Raw genomic sequence first — 21,280 nt, 5'->3', positions numbered from 1 at the left:
TCATAACAGAAACCAGTAAGGAAAACCGGGAACTGTGCAAGGCAAGGAGGAGGCTGGGGCATGAATGGACATGGGAAGCCTGGCAGGGGAGAGAGGAGGCTGGCACAGAGACGTCCGTCCTGAGGATGCTCCTTGTCCCAGTGGTGCAACCAGAGGGTGCTCCTGTCAGCCCAGCACTGTGTATCACCTATCTGAATGGTTGCCTTATGCCATCAATATTCGTTTCCCTGATGTCCCCACAATGATGGGAATTTTCAGAAAAGATACATTATAATAAAATGCAAATAGCACACTGTCTCTGAAAATGCCCATAGCTGAGTGGGTAGCATAATGGTATTAATTCAAGCTTCTAAACAACATCACTGGTACTGGTATTGATCTGACACTCATAATTGATATTAATGGGTCATATATTCAGTTTAGTTACTCCCTTCTAAAATATCATCTTGAAATTTTCCACTGCTGATAGTACGCGGCCGTGAGTTCATTTCCAGAAGAGGTAATGGAAATGTGGCCAGAGACAGAAATGAAAAGCAGCAGAGATGCAGACAGAACAGCTATGAAAGAGTGTCCATAACAAGAGAGGAGAGGAAAGGCAGAGGAGAAAAAGGAACCAAAATGGGCCATACTATAGACTGGCTATATTCATATTTATATAATGGTCATATCTCTTGCTGGGGATCTCTGAGTTATGCAGATATAGGGCAATCATTTTTTTTTGCTGTCAGCTTGGCTAAGAAGGAGAGTGCTGGCCCTCTTGCTGAGGTGATGTTCCAGCAGCAGGAGAAAGGACCAAGCGTGCTCGGTGCCTCAGGTCAGACAGCAGCAGCAGGACTGCCAGGAGCTCCCCCACGCACCGCACCGCTTGGAGCACCAAGTCCCCACCAGAGAGAGCACTTCCAGACCTTTTGGTCAGACAAAACAAATCTTGGATTCAAGTACTGAGGTGAGTACTTACATTTGTGATCTGTGCAGACCTGCTTCACCAGCAAACAGTTTAAATATAACCGACGTGTAAAGTGTGCAACCTGCTGGAGTGTGCTGGTGCGGATGCAATTCAAACTCCATTATGGGCAAGTCCATAAAGACACCTTAGCCTGAATTTAAAAGCACTTCAATAAATCTTGCATCCTTAGGTATGAATTCTCAATTAGGCTTAAAACACCAGTTATGTGGTTTGATTTCTGAAAGTGAGCACTCAGGACCTCTTTCCCAATGTTTCATATTGGTCTAGGGGCAGATGGAAATACCAAGCTTTGATCTTGGGGAAATGAGTGCTGAAAGCCAAGCTTAAGTACAGAAGAGGCTCCATTACAGTATTTTCCCTGACCTTATGATGAAGCAAATTCACAAGCTTGCTTTGACAGGCTTTCCACATTAGGTGTGTTGTCCCCTCCCTCCCTCTCCCCCATTTTTCTGGCTGAATATTCATTTTCTCCACCATGCTAGCTTGAAACTACAATTGCAAAGCTCATAGCTTTCCAGTGCCTGCTTTCCATAACTATTGACCTTTACTGAGGATGATGAGGGAAACCAAGGGTTTGCTGTCCTCATATACCTCCCAGAATGTCTGATAGAGACAGAGCACTCTGGAAAATCTATGATCACCTGTAATTTTCAAGAATCCCATACAAAAAAATCATCCATGTAACCAAAAATAAGAAGGAAATATGCACATCATCTGAATGTAGTTCCAGTGTCCTCAGAACTAATTGCTTGAAGTACCTGAAGGAAATCTGATGGAGCATAATGGTTGTTGAGGTGTTTTCCCACTTCCCAGGAAACACGGTGCTGATTTTACTGGGGTTTGCATGATAATTTTGTGCAGCATTACTGATAATACTCAGAAACCTCTTGCTGTGTGGGTAGGATTAATGCAAGATGGTACTGATGCAAATATAGCCTGCTTGCTGAAAGAGAGCTGGAAAATTGTTTCACATGTTGACTAAACTATACCCTGGCCACATATCAAAATGTGTTCAGAAGTTGTTGTTATTTCTGTGCATCAAGAACACAAATCAGAATCCAGATTTCACAAAGACAGCAAGAGATGTATCTACCAGAGTGGGAGAGAGTATAGATTAAGACACAGGGTTGAGTTTCCTCAGTTTAACGAGTCACCACAGACCACCTGAGCTGCTGCAGCTAACCATGGACATGCCCTTCACCTGTGGCAAAGCTGGCAGGAGGTTGCAGGTCCTCCACAACAGTGGCCCAGCTAATGCTCAGTAGCATGTCCAACCAGGAGTCACATTCTGCTCTGCACTCAGTGCAAATAAGCTGCTACCACCATCCTCAAGCTCCAGTCTGGGAAAGAAAGGAGTGCCTGGCACTGTTCACGAAAGGGCTGCCAGACCCTGTGCTGGTAGCTCAGTTGTGTGTTTGAGACATGGATCTCCAAAGGTCTTTAAAGGTTACTTTGATCCCTAGTGGTGCTGAATACAACATCTTGCTGTGAATTTAATGGGATCCAGAAAAGCTCAGCACTCCTGGAAAATAGTCTGCTTGAATCTATTGATGTTAAATATATTCAAGGGTTTTTTTCTTGTACTAGTTACTTAAAATGCTGAGTCAGCATCTTAGTTTCGGGGATAGTAGACAATGTTCTGAAAGCAGTTCTACCCCTGTCTGCACTGAACCAGACACCCTTTACAAGATGTGATTAGGGCAAAGGATCATCACAGTCAGGTTACGCTGATAGCACTGCTGCTAGCTTACACATACTGCACTGGGTATCTCATGAGTTGTTGTTACCTTTTCACTGGACAATACCATGATTTTTGTTCTCTGAAGACAGATGTGTAACTTGCTAGCTGGATGCTCCTGTGGATTTGGAAAAGCCTGGAGTACCAGCAACCCCAGCTGCTGAAGAGTGCTCAGGTTTCAGGGCTCCCTCCCTGACCTTTTGCATGTTACCAAGCATGGCTTGATTTTTGTATGAAAAAAGTCATATTAAATAATAGTCTACACCTACTTTTATAAGAGACATGGCCAAATATCAGGTAATCTACATATTAAACTCTGTTAATGTTTGTGATGAGGTCCATTTCGTGTTCTCATTTTAACTGTTATCTCATCTCTGTTTCCTGGCCCTGCACCTCCTCTGCTAGCTCCCAACATGAACTGCACCGGCTCTGATTCCATTTACTCTCATTGAAGACAGAAACTTTGAATATTCAGTGTACTTTAAAAGGCTATTTAATAGTTATAGTTTGGGAATATTTTAAGCTGATGACGATTGTTCCACAGACCAATAGCTTCTACTCATGTGTCAACCTTTTTGGCATTGGATATCATCTTTTAGCTTTTTGACAGTAAGTAAATGACCCACAAAGAGTAAAAAAACCTTAAGCTCCCGTTTGTTTCTGTTCAGTTTTTTTAAATAAACCTGCCTTCTTGCTTTTATCCCTTTCTGCTGAATTTGGCAGAGGAGGGAAAGACACTGAAGTTCTACAGACTTCACGGAAATGGATAGTGGGCAGAGGAAGGGATACAAATCCCTGTTTGTCGCAGAGAGAAGGGCTGTGGGTCAAGCCCAGGTGTGCTGAGGCATCGTGCCCTGTCATGGGGACTGGGAACCAAGGAGGAGCTGAGGCTGGAATTCCCACTCCTTTATTAGGGCAGGGAGGCAGTGAAAGGGTGTCTCTCTCTCAAGCCCTCTCGCAGGGAAAGCTGAATGTAACAATTCTCATACACCATATAAAAACAATCAGACGAAAAGACATCGTACACTTTTTATCTTATATATAAACAAAAAGGATATAAATCCAAGCCAAGAAAAAATCCCAGTAGCCACCTAGTTCACCATCCCACAATATATATAACTCCAGTTGAAAACAGTACGTATTTACTCTGTATCACTAAGAAAAACTCAGGCCCTTAATATACTACCAATTACAGTTAGAATTATATATGGATTATTTTAATGGTTTATTGACATGCTAGTGAACTAAGTACCTTGTTTTATTAGCATCATTTAAGTCTGTATTAGAAAACATTATAGAATTTCACTCCTAATAACAATAATAATCTGAATTTTTGAAGAAAAGGAAAAACTGTCTATACGTCATTTCCATGATAGAGCCACATAACAAGACATGATCCTAAAAGTATATGAAATTCGGAGTTGATCATAGGACTGTTAGCACGGTAATTCAAGAGTTTTTAAATGCCACTTTGTTCACAGTGGTAATTTACCTTTCATGTGATATCCCTATAATAATCAATCATATCTGCATTGCACAGATCTTTTTTTCTGATGTATGCCTTCCCATTAATTTATCCATCGTAATTGTGCTCCAGTTACTACCTCTTTCTCTAAATTGCACCATTTTTGAAGTAGTCTATTAAAAAAAAAATAAAAAAAAAGAAGTGTCCATGACAGGATACACTGTAATGTACAAAAAAAGCTATTTCACTGAAGAGTACCCATTACATACAATAACAGTGATTTGTTTTGCAACATCTATTTTACGCTTCAAGCTATATAAAAAGCACTCTTGTCCCAGAGTAATTAAAATAAGACAACACAGACAAGTTGTTTTACTCCCCGTTCTGTAACAGAAAGAAACCTGGAGGGACAGAAGTTTGTCATCCTTTTATGTGCCTGGAAAAATGACAGCTCAGATAACGGAGCAGGTGGTGAGCCATTCAGGTGTCACTGGCAACGGGTACGCAGATGCTACCAGGTCTTGACATTAATCTTATCCGGAAAGGTGGGTAAGCTGCAGTTCCTAGGAGCAGGAGCATTTGACACGTCTTGCTTGGTCTGAGCTGGAGTGCAGCCTCCCAGCGCAGCCCTCCTCACCCACCAGCAGCAGCTCCTTCAACACCAGCCCTGAGGAACCAGCCCACTCAGGGCTATCTCCTGATTGCTGTTTGAAGGTCCTAGATTATTTAGCTGTCCCAGCCCAGGCTGATCCCTCATTCAGGATCAGCAGAAGGTACAAAAAAGCCCCTGGGGCTAGAGATGTGCCCAGCACCAGGCTTTGGGTCAAACAGCAGAGGCTCTTCAGAAGCCAAGTCACAAGGACCACAGGGTCCCCAACCCGGTGGCCAGGGCCCCAGTGCACAAGAGGGCTGTGAGAAGCGAGGATTATGAGTGGCAGCGAAGACGAAGATTTCTGGCTAAACGACTAACTGAAAAATTAAGTTGGGCATCTCAGAGAAACAAAATTGCCTGTGAATTCTCTCTAGTGTGTTCAGAAAACATTGCTAAATGAAAACAATACATGAAAGAGTATACCAAATTTGTATAATCTGTATTTTCATCCTGCAAATGCACTCAAGCAAGGTATTAACTGACTACTCCGGCTAAAAAGGCAATAATATCCTCTTCCTTTATATGTGCGAAATTGTCGCATCAGGATTTCTTTCAGATAAAGTCCCGGAAAGCATTATAAGAAATCTGGACTTACCTCACCTGTGCTGACATAACATCACATCTTGGAGAAAGGTGACACCTTGGAAAAACTGTGAATCAAATTATTTCACGCAATACAAACTGGTTTGTTTGTTGGTTGGTTTTTTTTTTTTCTTTTGTTCCAGAGGAATTACATGTAAGAAACCTGAGGACACAACTTAACTCCAATGGGAAGATATTTTTCTTAACAATAAGAAAAAAGCAAGAAAGCATTGGGACATTTAATAAACTGTGCAAAGAAGGTTAGAAAAAATGAAGATACTTGAAAAATTCCCCTGGGCAGAATTTCATCTGAATAAATTATTTCAACAGTGCACAGTACTAAGTCTTCTCTATTACAGACAGTCACACCAATTAAACTGGTGCAACCATTTTTTTGGATTAAGGGCACTTCTACTTCATCTTAGTTTTGATTTGTTCTGAACTGATGCAAGCTAACTGATACAACTCCAGTTTAATTTGAATTAAAAAATGTTTTATATAGGTTTTAACTAGTGATACACCAGAAGGCTGTGCTGCTGTTCAGCGAGACTTGGACAGACTGGAGAGCTGGGTGGAGAGGAACCTCATGAAGTTCATCAAAGGCAAGTGCAGGGTCCTGCACCTGGGGAGGAACAACCCCATGCACCAGTACAGGCTGGGGCTGACCTGCTGGAAGGCAGCTCTGTGGGGAAGGACCTGGGAGGTCTGGTGGACAGCAAGGTGCCATGGGCCAGCAGTGTGCCCTTGTGGCCAAGAAGGCCAATGGGATCCTGGGGTGCCTTGGGGAAGAGTGGCCAGCAGGTCAAGGGAGGTGATCCTCCCCCTCTGCTCTGCCCTGGTGAGGCCACATCTGGAGTGCTGGGTCCAGTTCTGGGCTTCCCAGTTCAAGAGAGACAGGAAGCTGCTGGAGAGGGTCCAGCAGAGGGCTATAAGATGATGAGGGGACTGGAGCATCTCTCTTACAAGGAAAGGCTGAGAGAGCTGGGCCTGCTTAGCCTGGAGAAGAGAAGACTCAGAGGGGATCTTAGCAATGTCTGCAACTATCTTCAGGGTGAGTGGCAAGCTGCTGGGGCCAGGCTCTTCTCAGTGGTGCCCAGTGACAGGACAAGGGGCAACAGGGACAAACTGCAATGCAGGAAGTTCCATCTGAATATGAGGAAAAACATCTTTACCTTGAGGGTGCCAGAGCCCTGGCACAGGCTGCCCAGAGAGGCTGTGGGGTCTCCTCTGGGGACATTCAAAACCCGCCTGGACATGGCTCTGTGCAATCTGCTCTAGGAGACCCTGCTTTAGCAGGGGGTTGGGCTAGATGGTCTCCAGAGCTCCCTTCCAACCCTGACTGCTCCGTGATTCTGCTTAGAAGCAGTCTGAAAGTTAGTCCCATGTGACCTGGAGACCTCACATCAAAATAAACGTGTTCATATACAGACTTGCACCAAAACTATCCAAAGGTTTGAATTTCGGCCCATCTCGTCATTTTCCTTCTCATTATTGCCCAGACAAACCTGTGGTTGTGTACTCAGCAACTCTCAGTGGTTCAGCACTACATACCTTCGATAACATTGCGAGTCGAGGCAAGAGTCCTTTTGAAGTGATGCAGGAGAGCTTTTTAAAGGTCAGTAAACAGATCAGCTAAAAAACAGACCAAGAAACAGTAGACTCAGAGCAAGAAAAGAGAATGAAGCAAGATCAAAGCACGTAACTGAAAGATCACCAGTTCCTGGGGTGCAGTGTTGCCCTGTTCAGAGAATACTAACCAATCCTGTTTTCTCTGAAAGGTCTAAATCCCAGAAAGCGAAGTGCTGTTCCTCTTAATTATGGTTAAAGGACACTTTTGTAAAATCTCAAGGACATTCTTCTCAAAACCAGAAGGAAATACTGGAGGTATTTTAATGCATAGAGTTGTCTTTGTTATTAAGTAATATTGCTTTCTTATATTGCTGAAGAAATGTTTAGCATTAGATTAACATGGTATCTGTGGCATTCATGGCATTTCCTAGAGAAACACACAAGTACTATTAAATAACTGGTCCTCACAACACCTGATGAGGTAAGTAAATATTATCCTATTTCTACAGTGCTAGATGTTACCCCATTCTCTGGATGATGATGACCCAGAGAAATTAAGTGAATTCGTTGTCAGCTCCAATGGCCCCAGAAGCCAACAGAATTTAGATGGGTGTGTGTACTTAAAAGCATTAAGAAGATGAAGAAAAAAGTAATCTTAAACTTGGGAACTTAAGCTCCTAGCTGCCAATCCTGACCTGAATTTCCTGGACTATTCAAAACATAAATGTAAGAGCTTGTCATTGGAAGTTAAACAGTATAGGGATGATTAATTTGAGCCCCTGACATGGGGTTGTAGGCCAATGATATTGCGTTTGTGGAGTTTCAGTCTTTTCTGGTAAGAATAGCTCCCATGGCCAGAGAGGAGAGGGGGTGGGAAGCAGTGTCTGCTGTTATTAAAATGGTCTGCTGATCTCATGCCTTTGAGGAGGCTTGGATGAATAAATAGTCAAACATTAACCTTTGTAGCTTAGAAAGGAAAAGAAAACCTCCACGCACAATGAAAAGCAGTAAGGCGGTGAGCCATCCTCTGCCTGCGGCTCCGAGTGGTGCTGCCCAGCTGTTCGGTACCCCTCTGCTGCCAGATGTGGGTGCTCACAGCGCTGCTCACCGCAGCAGGCGTTTGTCCATATGTCAGGAACAGCGAGCAACGGTTTCTCATTTGAAGGGTATACTTTAATTCATTAATTGGCTGCATAAGTGAGGTGAAGACTAAATCAATGACTTAAGTAAGCCTTTGCAGAGAGTAGACAGAAAACAAAACAACTGCTGGTTAATCTTTTCAGCACTGAAATTAACTTCCATGTAATTATTTAACAAACAAAAAAAAAGAAAAGTGACACAAAATCACAAATAAGTTCCTCTTCCAGGGTGCCCTGAGGTAGTGCTAAATCACGCACCTTAAATAAAAACTGTGACTGTGGCTTCATGCAAAACCATGCAAGTACATTGCCCTGGATTTTCCACTCATAGACCAAGTAAGGAAATGGCACACGAAGAAGAAAACAACTGGGCCATTTCATTAATGGTTATGTAAACAGCAAATGCTTGCCACTTAAGCTCTGGCAGGACTTATTTTTGCAAAAAAATCTGTGAGAAGAGTTTTTGCAGGGTAAAGTTTTAAAAGACAGTAGCAGGCCAACTCTTTCTACAGTATTTCTACAAAGAAGTTTTGTACAGTTCTCTGCAAGTTTTCTCCTGGACTTAGAGAGCCCTAAAGGACATCAGCCCATAGAGAAGCTGGTACTGCAAACTTGAATACAGAGAAATGTTAGAAGACATCCTTCAGAGGTTCATGGTAAGATTGGAAGGTAGAAATGGCTCTGAGACAAAAATAAGGATGGGAGTTTCAGGATTACAAGATTTTCTCAAAAAAAAACCAACCTAAAAAATCAGCTTTCCTACAGAAAGAGCTCAGAGATGATGAGTCTGGCCAGAATTGAGGCAAGAATCTCAGGACAACTAGGAGGAATATCACAAGTGTTGACTTGCCAGAGGGCATCCCTGCATCTGGACTACCTTTGCTGAAGGCTGAGCAAAGCATGTACTTGCTTTTTGGAACAAGTATCTGGACACTGTTGAGCCAGCACCAAGGTGCACAGACTAAAATGTGAGAGCTAAGACTGAGTCTAAGTGCTATTTATTTCTATCCAGCTGAATTACATTCTTACATGGATCGTGACGGTGAAAGCGATGATGATAGCAGCATCTTCTCAAAAGACAACTTACTGTCTCAGAAAAGAAAGGGCTTTCTAGCTTCCAGAAAGATAAAGTACTTTATACAGTTAAATAGTAAGATCAGTAATTGTCATACATTTACTGCCTATTGTGCCAAATTGCTAATGGTAGATGTCAGACGTAAGATAGTATGCAATTGGAGCAGATTGTAAAGATAATTATAACACAGCTTCTCAGAAAAGAAATCAAACTTTTTTTTTTTTTTTTTTTTGGTTGCTAAGTAAGAAAAAAAATGAAAATGTAAAGGAGGTGCCATAGACATTGTGAAAGCGTTTCAGAATGTTTCCACTATTGCTCAGAGGGTCATTTGGATGCAACAACAAGAAACTATTTTTGCTTCCAAGATTCACTGGTAATTCAAATGCTACACCTTGGTGGCATAAATGCTCCAAGTCTTATCAGTAGTAAACTAGCTTCCATGTCAGGTAGGAAAACAAGAGAAGATTAAGAAGAGTGTATTTTTTTCTGTAACCACTGATATCTCAAGTCAGAGAGTTATTCAAATATTTTGGATATATATCTGTTACTCTGCATTAACAAAGAGCAAGCTGTCATCTCCTTGATTATCTTCAAGAAAGCATGGAATTCTGCTAGAACTATCTCAAACCATCAAAAGTATTCAAAAGTGGAACGTTTTGAATTTTTATAATGCATCTTCATTGCAGATGCAAAACTTAATCCTAACTTTGGGTGACAACAATCCAGCTGAAATGGATTTAACCTATCTCAGATAGTGCAAACCAGGCAAAATGCTCAAGTTAAAATAACCTTTTGTTTGTAATAAAAAAAACCCCAGTATTTTTTCCTTGTTTCCCAAATAATTTCACATTTGTAAAGGACATTTTACATTGTCTGCTGTGAAACCAAAAAATATTAAGTCATGTCCAACGAGGAGCTTGAGTAGTCCACAGAGTAGAAAGAATCTTAAAATGTTTTCCAGGTATTAACAGTTATTTTTGTACATTAATTGAGCATTGACCTGCTGTAAATTTAATGTTCTTCAGAAAAGGTGAAGATGGGCATCACAGAGAGGTCTATTAAGTGACAGAATATTACTTATATTGCCTTTACAGTATGCCAACAGTTTTGTGTGACAACATCTTAAAGCAACAATCTGATTTTTTGTGCTAAAAAATATGCATTTACTGGAGGACAAGCTATAAAAAAATTATTAGTTTCTTTTCCATACATGTATAGTCTACTTGAAAAAAAGATAGGAAAACAGGAAAATGGAAAATAATTTAGTTCAGGGAATTTACTGCAGGAAAATTGTTCTCAAATACTCAATTTCACATTTTAGTTTCAGTAGATTGCAAAATTCACTAAATCCAGTTTAAGAAATTTTGTTGAAGAAAAACTGCTGACTTTTCAGAAAACTGTCAGCATCACTGAAGTTTCAAACCTAGATGAAGGGGTGTACAATTATTATTCCTGTAAGATGCACAGTGCAGTGAGACCAGCTGTGTGTATGCATGTGTTGGGATCTTGTAGTAGAATATTGGGACATTTCCTATCTCCAGATGCCAGTTCCCTCGATTTCTCTGAACTTTTGAAATGTGTTCTCAACTCCTACCTCAAATGCAGCAGTGGAGAGGATCTTTTGTGTAAGCAGACTTCGCCAGACTGCAGGAGCCTAATAAACACTTTGTATGCAAGGCTAACTGTCAAACCAAAGTTAATTTAAACTGTGCCAGTAAAGGCTTTTTATTATATTTGTTTTCTTTTAATAAAAAGAAAGATGTAGGAGAATTATTAAAATGCACAAAATACCATTGTAAAAAATACTTTTAAATTGATAGTAATCAGATTGTTCCTCTAAGAACAAGGGAAAGGCAAAGTGGAGAATCATAAGAATATATTAAGGGAAAAAGATATTTCCCAAGGTTTCCTTTTCCTTCCTTTTCCTGTGCAGTACCTCACTTCTAGCCAAGAAAGTTCCCTTTCATGCATCTTAGCTCAAATCCAGTTTCATCAGCATGTGAACTAATATGCCAAACTATGTGCAGAAGGAGCTCAGGCATGAATTTATGTTCCCTGCTGCCAGCTGTGCTACCAGGCCAGTAAGCTCTGGCACAGGGACAGGCAGAAAAAGGAACTTCTCAGTTCCCCCACTATCAGAGCTCACCTGCAACAACACGAAGGAAGAAAACAACTGAAGATCATAGTCCCTCTCAGCTGTCTGGGATTTGCTTGCACACTTTTCTGTACACTGAGGTAGATCAGTCTATCTGCAGTACTCATTTGGCTTCCCTTGCATTCACTTTCATAAACCATAGTGAATTAAGACAGGATCATCTACATTATTTTAAAGTATTAAGGCAGAGAAATAAACGCCAAGATATGCAATGATTTACATCTGTCACACAGCCACAGTAATTAAAGGGATCTAGGGTGTCTAAACAGCTTGGAGAAATGGCACTGGGCTTTTGCCCAGGCAGCACAACACAGAGTGAAAATCATAGGTGAGAAGTGCTGAGCGGCTGCCCCCCCTTTCCCTTTCCCTCTCCCTTTCCCTTTCCCTTCCCCTTCCCCAGGAGAGGAATTAGAAGATGAGATTGGCTTTAATTTTTACATGTTAAAAGAAATTAGAATCCAGTTTGGAATTAATTAAAGAACCATTTGCATGCCATTCGGAGGTAATTTGATTAATGCATCTAATCAATTATATTTTGCTATTTGAGGCACGGCAGCAGGTAGCCATCCAGCCACATTTGTGGTAGACACTGTAAAAGAATAATACAGTTCACAACCTGCGTATGAGACAGAAGCAGTCAGATGCAGATAGAGGGAGTGGGAGTGGAGAGGTGAAGGGAAAAAACAGATTGAGTTCGACAGGGAAAAAAACCACCACCAGCATTACATCTTTGCATAAGCAATGCCAGACAAGCATGTTCATCCCATCCCACAGTAGGATTATTTCCCTTAGCACATTCATGATTGCTTTGTCTGCTCTGGTTTTAATGTTTCAAATTATGGGGATTCCACCATTTCCTTTGAGAGCTTCTTCTGCAGTCTAATGCTGTTCATCCCTTGGAAGCTTTCCCTGATATGTTTCAGCTCCCTTTCTTATTTCCATCCGATTATTCAAAGTTGTATCCTCTTCTCCCTGCTTTTTCTCCCTCTTCAACTTCCTCGGTGCTTCTACTTTTCAAATAATCGTGGGCAGCTATCTGGGCCATCCCTTGCTGTTGCAAGTTGAGCAAGCACTCCTGTAATCTCTCCTTGTAACTCGGTGTCCAGAAGACACACACATTATTTTAGGATCTTTAGGTCAAGGTAACAATGCCTACATGAGAACTTTTTCTTTTTTCTAAATGTCTTTAGTGCCTTTCTCCCTTCCTAAAGTTATGATGCTGGAAACATTTTCTAGTATAGACCTGGCTTTGGGCTAAATATCTGCAAAATTGGATACATTGGATTTATCTAGTCAAGGACAATTCTGTGTGGTCCTTCAGAGGTTTCGCTCGGCTACCAACACCATAAGGTGACCTGTATGGAGCATAGTCTCCAATAGGATTTGACCACTACAGTAAATATTGTTCAGTAAAAGTACACTTTTTTTTTTTTTTTTCATGAAGATACACGTGTTCAAATGGATCATTGCACACAAATAACACAAATAATTTTAACAAAAGCATTTGCGTACAGTCACTTGTAAGCTGTGTTGACCAGGGCCAGGGTTGGAAAGGCATCACTGATCATTTCTTCTTCTTGAAAGCAGATGACACCATACACCATGCAACTATCACCACGCCTATCAAAAAGCATGTCTTGATAGAAAGGTGTTCTACAGATCCTGACCATGCTAATTAGTCACTCCATCTAAAATACAAATAATATCTTGCTTTTCTTGGAGTCACGTTCCTACCCCTCAATAATTAGGATGCAGCCTCTTACCTATAAATCTGAAAGGATCCATGAATTCAGACCAGCTAAGTCAAATCTCCTGACTTGCTTCTTTTTCGCTGGAATTTCAGTGTTTCATCAAAATCATTGTGCAAATTTATAAGCTTGAGGTTTCATTCCTGGAGCTTAGGCCCTGATGCTTTGACTAAGTAAGAAATCTCTCCTTTTGAGATCACCCTAGGGGAACCAATGGGCTTTCCAAGGGAGGCTGCCATGGCCCCGCGTGCATCCCCATGCCGGCTCCATCCAGAGCCCCAGGTCAAGGTTGCCACAGTTCTTGCTCCTGTCTGCACCCAGCCCCAGGTGGTGGGATGGCCCTGACTGCCCAGGGGGCCCCCACAGCCCCCCCAAACGCCCTCCACTGGAGCCACCACCCAGCACATTGCCCTGGCAGAGAGTTTGCTGAATTCAGCCATTTCCATTTCTGCCAGATGAGTTCCAACCCCAAGTGACTGCTCTTCCTTGAGAAGGACCTGACGCTTGAAACGCGGGGCTTGTTGTGGAAGCGCCAAGAAAATTTCAGGTGCAATGATGTGAATGTTCAAATATTTCCCTTTAGGTTCCTTTATGCAACTTCACAAAAGGAAAAGGTTGGAAAGCAGGGTGAACACCACCAGTACAGATTCTGTAATGATAGATAACGAGTACAATAATCAGCTCCTATCAGGACTGGGGGACTGAAGGTGCAACTCAGAGATACATGTAAGCAAAGGAAGCTGGATCACCGCAAAGCCTTCCCTTGCCTCCCTTCTGGCTGCCTCCATCATTCCTGAACAAGCCACTCCTGCAGAAGGCTGATAGTTTCAGCCTATTTCATCCCACACATCACAACAAACAAACAAAGCTCTGATTCTCAGGTAGGAACCCTGAAGCATATTTGGATTTAATTGCTTTTCATTGTTTAGGTCTTGATGTAATGAACAAGAAAGACTTGGATAATTTTTTTTAATGTCTGTATTTGAAACATGCAGTGCTCAACAAAAGGTAAAACAATCTTTCGTAGCACAGAGCTGGGGAGAGGTGTTTGCACAGTCCTAGACGGCGTGTCACCGTGCTGCTACGAGGGATGGCCCTCTAGAGAGAAGCGAGACACGTGGCTCTCATCTTGCAGTGCATGAAAGGGTGGCCCAGGAACGGTTGCTAGAAATCCACATACATGACAATAAAAAAAAAATAGTAGCACAATAAAACCAAGGGACTTTGCTCAAGCTTTTTTTACGGCAGGCAAGCTCACCAAAGTATCCCAACCAGTTCTGCCACTGGTCTGGCTGAAGCGATGCTGGCATTGGCCACGATCTGGGTGTAAACAGCTCTCCTGGGTCTGGGGCTAGTAACCAGCGAAACCAGGAAAAACCACCAGCCCTGCACACGCTGCAGGAACTGCTCCAGCGTTGACGCACAGCTGGTAATATGACATCATTTGTTTTCATTCCACAATGTATCAAAAAATTATATTTTGTGGTATAGTCACGGCCTAAGAGTTACCTTTTGAAGAAATTCCTGCGTCCCCGCTTTTCTTGCACCGACTGAGGCGTGCGGCGGTGGGCCGCGGCCGGCCTGGGGAGGATCACGCCTTTCTGCTGCTGGCGCTGTGTCCCACCAGGACCCGCTCTACCATGGGGGCTCCCAGGGGATTTTGAGCCGACAGGTGCTGTGGTGTCTCGTCCTTCCGTCTTGTGAGGGATGAGGGACGTGAAGAAAAACTCACCCAAACCCGACCCAAAGGGGAAAACAAAGGGAGAGAACATGGACAGGGAGAACAAGCGGGGAGGGCAGGTGTTCCCTGAGAAATTCGTTTGTTGATCTGGAAAGGGCTTTTACCGAATGTTTTCAAAGCGGGCCCTTCTCCCGTTGGAGCGGTGTCGCTGACACCACTTCGGGAGGGGGTGCGGAGCCGCTCGCCGGTCGGTGCCGGGCCGCTGCCCGCCCCGGGGGCGCGCCCCCCGCCCCGCTCCCTCGGGAACACGGGCACCCGAAGAGCGGCCGGCCGGGAGCCGGCAGGGGAACGGCAGCGCTCCGCCGCCTCGGCCCCAAGCCGCCGCACGCCGGCGGAGCGCTGGGAGCGGGCGGCCCCGGGCCGGCGGTGCGGGGAGGCCGGCGGAGGCCGCCGCGGCGCCGGGAGCGCGCGGTGGGGCGGCCCCGGTGCGCGGCCGCGGAGCGCCCCGCGGAGCGCGGCCGGCGCTGGGGCGCCCCCTAGGGGCCGGCGGCGGGGGCGCGGCGCGGCGCGGTCACGTGGATGTGACAGCGGCGCTGTGCCTGGCCGGCAGCAGTCGCGGCAGCGGCACCGCAGCGCCAGGCGCCGCCGCCAGCCCGAGCCGGGCGGGAGGAGCGGGCCGGGCCGGGGCGCGGCAAGGCGAGGCGAGGCGCAAGCCGCCGCCGCGGTGCCGGGGGGTGGGGGGCGGGCCGGGCCGGGCGCGGCGCCGATGCGGAGCGATCGCGGGCGGGCGGCGGGAGCGGCCATGGCGGGGCCCCGCTGAAGGAGGCGGCGAAGGAGGAGGAGGAGGAGGAGAGGGGAGGAGAGGAGAGGAGAAACCTCCGCATTCCCTCCCCCCGCGTCCCGTCCCCCGCGCGGACCGCCCGCCCCCCCCCGCCCTGCATGCCCGGCTGAGACCGCGGGGAGGACCCAGCCACCCGCCGCGGCCCCGCCGCCTTCCCTCGCCCCGCTCCGCCGCGGACAAAGGGGGAGAGCGGGGCAGCCAGAGGAGGGGAGAGCCCGTCCCCGCCGCGCGAGCATGGCGGACCGCAGCCTGGAGAGCGTGTCCCTGCCCCTGGAGGTGCGGGCCCGGCTGGCCGAGCTGGAGCTGGAGCTCTCCGAAGGTAAAGGGGCGGCGGGGCGGGCCCGGCCCTCGCGCGGGCGGCGGCGGGCGCGCGGCAGCGGAGCGGCAGCCCCCGGCCCCCTCCCCTCGCACCCCTCCGCCCTGCGGCCCTGCCGCGCTGCTCGCCCGGCCCCGGCGGGCTGCCCTGCCCGCGGCCCCCGCGCCGCCTCCCCGGCGGAGGGTACCGGCGCGGGGGTTTTGTTCTGCCGGTGCGTTGCCGCTGCGCGCTCCGCTCCGCCGCGGCGCCGGCGGGGGCGGGATGGGGGCTCCGCGGCCGCCCCAGCCTCGCACGCTGCCGTGCGGGAGGTGGAAAAATCCGTAGGGCTGGCCCGGAGGGGCTCCTGCCCTGCCGGGGGAACGCGGCGCGGCGGGGAACCGCCGGTACCTGCGTGCAGACGCCCCTCCTTGACCGTACCGGGAGACTCGCCGCCGGGTCCACGCCGTGTGTGTGGGCTGCAGCGGAGCACCCCGCGATAAGGTCGTTTTGGACAATACAAGTTAGGTCGCCTAGAGGAAACATCCCCGCGCCCCCTTCCCCGCGCCCCCAATTGCGGGCTTTTATTTATTTATTTGTTTCCATGTCTAACTGAAAGCTTGCGGTGGTTTTCTTGGCGTGGTGGGTTTAGATGCTCGGCCGGTGCCGGGGCTGGGAGGGCTCTCCTGCAGCCCCCATGCTGCTGTTGCCGTGGCTGGGAGGATGAGCAGGAGCTCCAGCCCGCCCTCCCCACAGCCTGGCTCCAGCTCCCCGTTTCCATGTGTGTCAGCTCCGGTTAAGGAACGAGAGGCAGGCGGCGATTAGTGCCTGTCAGGATCCCTCGCTGATGGGGATTGAGCGTCCATCAGTCTTGGAGACAATTTTAGTGTATCAGATGTAATCTGTTCCTCCCAGCGGAAGAGACTGGGGAATATTTATATATACCGATGCTAGGGTTAGCTCTTGCCTGAAATGCAAATCTGCTGTTAGCTTCCCCTTTCTGGAAATAAACCCCCCCAAATATCAGGGTACGGTCACCACCAAGAGGCTACAGCACTTAACAGAGGGGCAAATGACCCAGCGTGTCCCAAATTAGTGATTGGAAATGGTCGATACATTGAGCTGTCTGTCTGTCTTTCTGTCTTTTTGTAACGGTTTGTAAGGGCTCCGAGCCAGAAAGTAAAATGCGCTCCAGTCGGTTTCATCAGCAGGGAGGAGCTGATGTTGACATTGTATTTTCCTTTTAACGCTTTGAGGGTGAAGAGGAGAAGGAGCTGGTCGGATGGCTTGTGGCTCTCATTTCTGTGCCTCCCCCTCCCTAAGGGTGCCCTGAAAACCTGAAATAAGAGGAGTTAAATGCAATACTGCTTTTCTGTGATGCACTGCCAGTCGATTGGCGCTTCTCTGTGGTAGTGAGGGTGGGAGGAAGGACTGTTTATATCACGGTATACATAACGGTCTTGCTTTATGCAGAAAATGCTTCTTGGTCTGTCTTGCATCGTTGTCTACACACCAACGAGATACTATTTAAACCAGCTGTTAGTAAATGCTTGCAGCAGACCAAAATCAAAGTGGCATAGACCTTCCATAAGAAATACGCTAATTCAGTGCACTGAAGTTGTGATACAGTTTTACGGTGTAGTTTCTGTTGCTGTAAGCATCATCCAAGAAGGCTCTGAGGAAGCGGGATGTGGTTTGCAATTGGACATCTGTATCTGCACTGCTGTAACTTCCCTGCAGCTAGAGCTGGAATGAATTTAGCCCACTGACAATATCTTTCCTTCTGTGCCACTGACGTTACACCCAGCAGATGGGATGGCTCGTGTTTTCTGACTGTGGCAGCCTGAATGAAGATCAGTTGGAATTGGGAAGCAGTGGAGGAAGGGTCAGCATCCTGGTTTCAGTGTCTTCCTCCAAGCTGCTCTTGATGTGCTCTTAGTCAAGCACATGACAGTGCGCAGTGCCTAAGAAAATGAAATAATTCACCGCTTAAAGCTCCTACCTTTAGGCACCCATGTTGCAACTCCTGGCCTGTTCTCAAAACTAATCCCTGCAAATAGCGGGATCAGTAAGTTGTAGAGTTTTGTTGCGCCATAGAAGACTGGGCATACTGTGGCCATGCTGACTCTGGGCTAAATGGGTTTCAAGGCAGCTGTGCGTCTTTACACCCTGAACATGCAGCACCTTGCGTATGTGCTTAACTTACGCCAGTCCATTGGCTTCAGCTGAGTGCATTCACTGAGGTACAGTTAGGCATGTACATAAAAGTTCAGAAGACTGAGGTTTTACCATGTGTTATGCTTGTGGTGTGTCAGGGTGTCTCTGCTGCCTTCGTGAAGCAGGAAACTGTTGAAGGCAGTAGACTGGCAACTGCATGCTTAAACATGTGTTTGGGTATCATTGATAACATTGGGAACTGAGTGACTGCTGCAGATTCTATCCCTTTGTAAAGTGCTCCCCTGAGCCAGACTTGCTGGGAAAATGTTTTTCAAATGCTGGATGCCTGGGTCGGTTTATCTGGTTTGTGAGCATGAGATTTTCAGTTCTGGTGCCGCTGAATGCTGTGGGTCTTACAGCTATGGCTGGTACCCAAGCAACCCAGTTCTCTGGTGCCAAAACCTGTTACAGACAGTGCAGCTTTAGGAACAGCTTCTGAAAGAAGCTGCTGCTTTGTGGCAAAGAGAGGAGCCACCAGCATGATCATTTCTTGGCTGTGACCTAAAGCCGTCTCCTTCCTAGCTCTTGGAAGTGTCTTGTGTAAGAGCGTGGGTCCTGCCCACGCGAAGCATCTCGAAACTGAACATAAAATAACTGGTGTCTGCGTGATCAGACCGCTAGTTACTGTGTCACTAGCACAGCGGGCACTGTGCAGATGTTGTAATTACAGTCTTCACTGGTAAGTCAGCATACATTTACATTTGGCCGTGGCATTTCCCCCCCACCTTATAGCCAAATTCAGAGTTCCTTGTTCAGCTGTGCGCTAGGCATAGCCTCACTCACGGCAGGGATGCTGGCAGGAGAACCTCAGGAAGTGGCTGCCGGACAGGTAGCTTGTGCTTTTTAGACGATAGAGCAAAGTGCTTATTTTTTTTTTGGGGGGAGGGAGTGTTTAGGCAGTTCTGCGCTGCTTGTTGGTTGAGAGGGAGGAGCAGTTCATCAGGAAGGTGTTTACTTGGTTTTCTGCTAAGATTGCCTCTGTGGCAATCCTAACCCCTTGGTTATTGTGGGCAAGCCACATGCCTTCTACCTCCCCTTTGTTGTGGTCTGAATAGGCTTTTTTGTTTTAGGCAAAGCTATTTAAAAGGTACTATGGATGCAAATGAGAAAAACCATTTTAGATTTCGTTAGTTTCATTATGATGATTTAGAAGGTGAAGATCAGTCAGAATCAGAAATGTTTACCAGCGTCCTCCGTGCTTGCGTGCTGGGAGCCAGCCTCACGCAAGGAGTGAGTGGCGGAGGTAGCCTAGTGCTCTGATGAGTGCTGAGAGTGACTTTCACGTTGATGTGTTGGCATGTTATGTTTAGCTTAAGGCATCAATAGCACACTTCTTGACAGTGTTTTGACTTAATTTTGGGAGGGGGAAATTGCTTCTGTGTTTCTCAGAACACAGGCGTGCAAGCAGCAGTTTAAATTTTATGAATATTAGAAGTTGTGAAATCATCCCTATCTCCCTATCCCACCAAATCTTCTGAAGACATTTGTTTTGCTGTGTTTGAGTGAACGTGCGTGATGCTGGTATGTTACATGTGTGTTCTTTGACGCTCTAGTAAGTTTCCATTGAGCATACTAAAGCTTGCATTGTTCAAAACTATAACCCTTCTAGGCTGATGCAATCAACGTGTCACTCTGCAGTAGTTGTTCTTTAGGGCTGCTTAGAATTTTACGAGGCTTTAGTTTTCTAACGATGTATAAAATTGTACTGGGTGGAAATAGATGAATCATCTTGTTTTTTAGAATAGCTTGGGGGTTGTTAACTGACGAACGGATTTAATAAAACCAGGAGTCCTGAAATGTGCTGTCTTATGAAAAAAAAATCTAATTCTAACCCCTTCATTCTTAAAAGCACTTAAGAATTAAAAAAAAAAAAAAAAGCCCCCTAAATACTTTTCTCATTTTCCCCTCAATTTAAGGGTATACAGGGTTATATTGGCCTTCCAATTACTTCCTGAACCAAAATTATTTGGGAAAAGATGCTCTTTGTATAGTTCTTCCAGTGTTTTATGCAAGAGTCAGATAACATAGCAGAAACACTTAAAGATCCACAGAGGCCACATGGAAAATGTGAAAACTGTCCTGTTGAGAAACTATTCTCCTTATATTCCATACTGTACTTCCAGTCCTCTTCCATTTTAAACATATGAGGCATAACAGGTTTTGGGTTTTTTTTTCGGAAGTCTGGACTTTTCTCCAAAGAGCACTTTAAAAAAAAGTATCAGCAGATCATTAATGAGTGGTTACTTATTCCCAAAGGCACTGGACGTCCACTCAGCTAATTAATTTTGTCCTCAGCTTTTGTTGTATTGAGTGGCTCGATTATATTCCGTAATAGTATTTGCGTTGATTGGGTCATTGTCTAGCCAGGTTTATTATTTTATTGGGTATAAGTTCTGTCTTCTGTTGTCTGCATGGAGTTACTGGGTTGGGGCCAGAGAATGGGAGTTAGCTCCGCTAGTTACTATTTCTCCGTAACATTTGCCAGCTGACTCTTCACTTGTGGAGAGGTTTTAAGGTGTGAAAATTTCAGTAACTAGCACACCTCTGTGATTTGGGACACAAAATCATCCTTTTAATTCACTCCTTGAGAGATAGTGCTCTGCTTAGCAAGTGGATATTACCTGTGCAATGACAAAGTGTTAAGACTTTCTGAGTTTAGGTGAGAAATAGACTAAGAAATTATGTAGTCACATTTGCTTCTTGTTTTTTTGAGCTGTTAGGGTGCAGTTGGCTCAAGTTTTAAGTTCTTTTTCTGGCAATGAGAGGACTAATTTACTCAAAATACATGAAGCTGAAATTTACATGTAAATTGCGTACAAGATCTAAGACTTCAAGAAAATTTCCCAAATACCACGGGAATTATGATGAAATTGAGAGTGCTGGCAGCAGCAACTTTTCTTTCTTTGTAAGATGAGCTCCTCTCATCAGCTGTTTTGTCTCTGGATTGGTGCTCAAGTGGGAGAGGGACAGTACTTATTTTAAAAACAGGTTAAATTCATTCATGAGTTGCTAACCATTTGCATTTTAAAGCACTGGAATTTGAAGGTTTTGTTGTTCTGGGGTTTTTTTATTTATTTTATTATTATCTGCCTACTTCACTTTGCTGTGCTATTTGGACTTAAAGACTTTTAATGGGTGGTGGTGTGTTGAAAGCATTCT

The 21,280-nt window shown here is 45.4% G+C and overlaps 1 protein-coding gene across 3 annotated transcripts in view; it reads left to right on the top strand.

Annotated features, from left to right (window-relative positions):
- The first annotated feature begins 15,538 nt into the window (after positions 1-15,538).
- The window catches only part of DIP2C (disco interacting protein 2 homolog C), a 324,943-nt gene continuing 319,201 nt past the window's right edge, over positions 15,539-21,280 (top strand). For all 3 annotated transcript variants that reach the window (XM_037385751.1, XM_037385750.1, XM_037385753.1), the window contains exon 1: positions 15,539-15,931. In XM_037385751.1, the coding sequence (XP_037241648.1) occupies positions 15,847-15,931 (85 nt within the window). In that variant the 5' untranslated portion in view covers positions 15,539-15,846. The remainder of the gene's footprint in view (positions 15,932-21,280) is intronic.

The sequence above is a fragment of the Falco rusticolus genome, chromosome 4 (assembly GCF_015220075.1).
Source record: "Falco rusticolus isolate bFalRus1 chromosome 4, bFalRus1.pri, whole genome shotgun sequence".
Lineage (NCBI taxonomy): Eukaryota > Metazoa > Chordata > Aves > Falconiformes > Falconidae > Falco > Falco rusticolus.
This window is presented reverse-complemented; position numbering and strand designations above follow the sequence as displayed.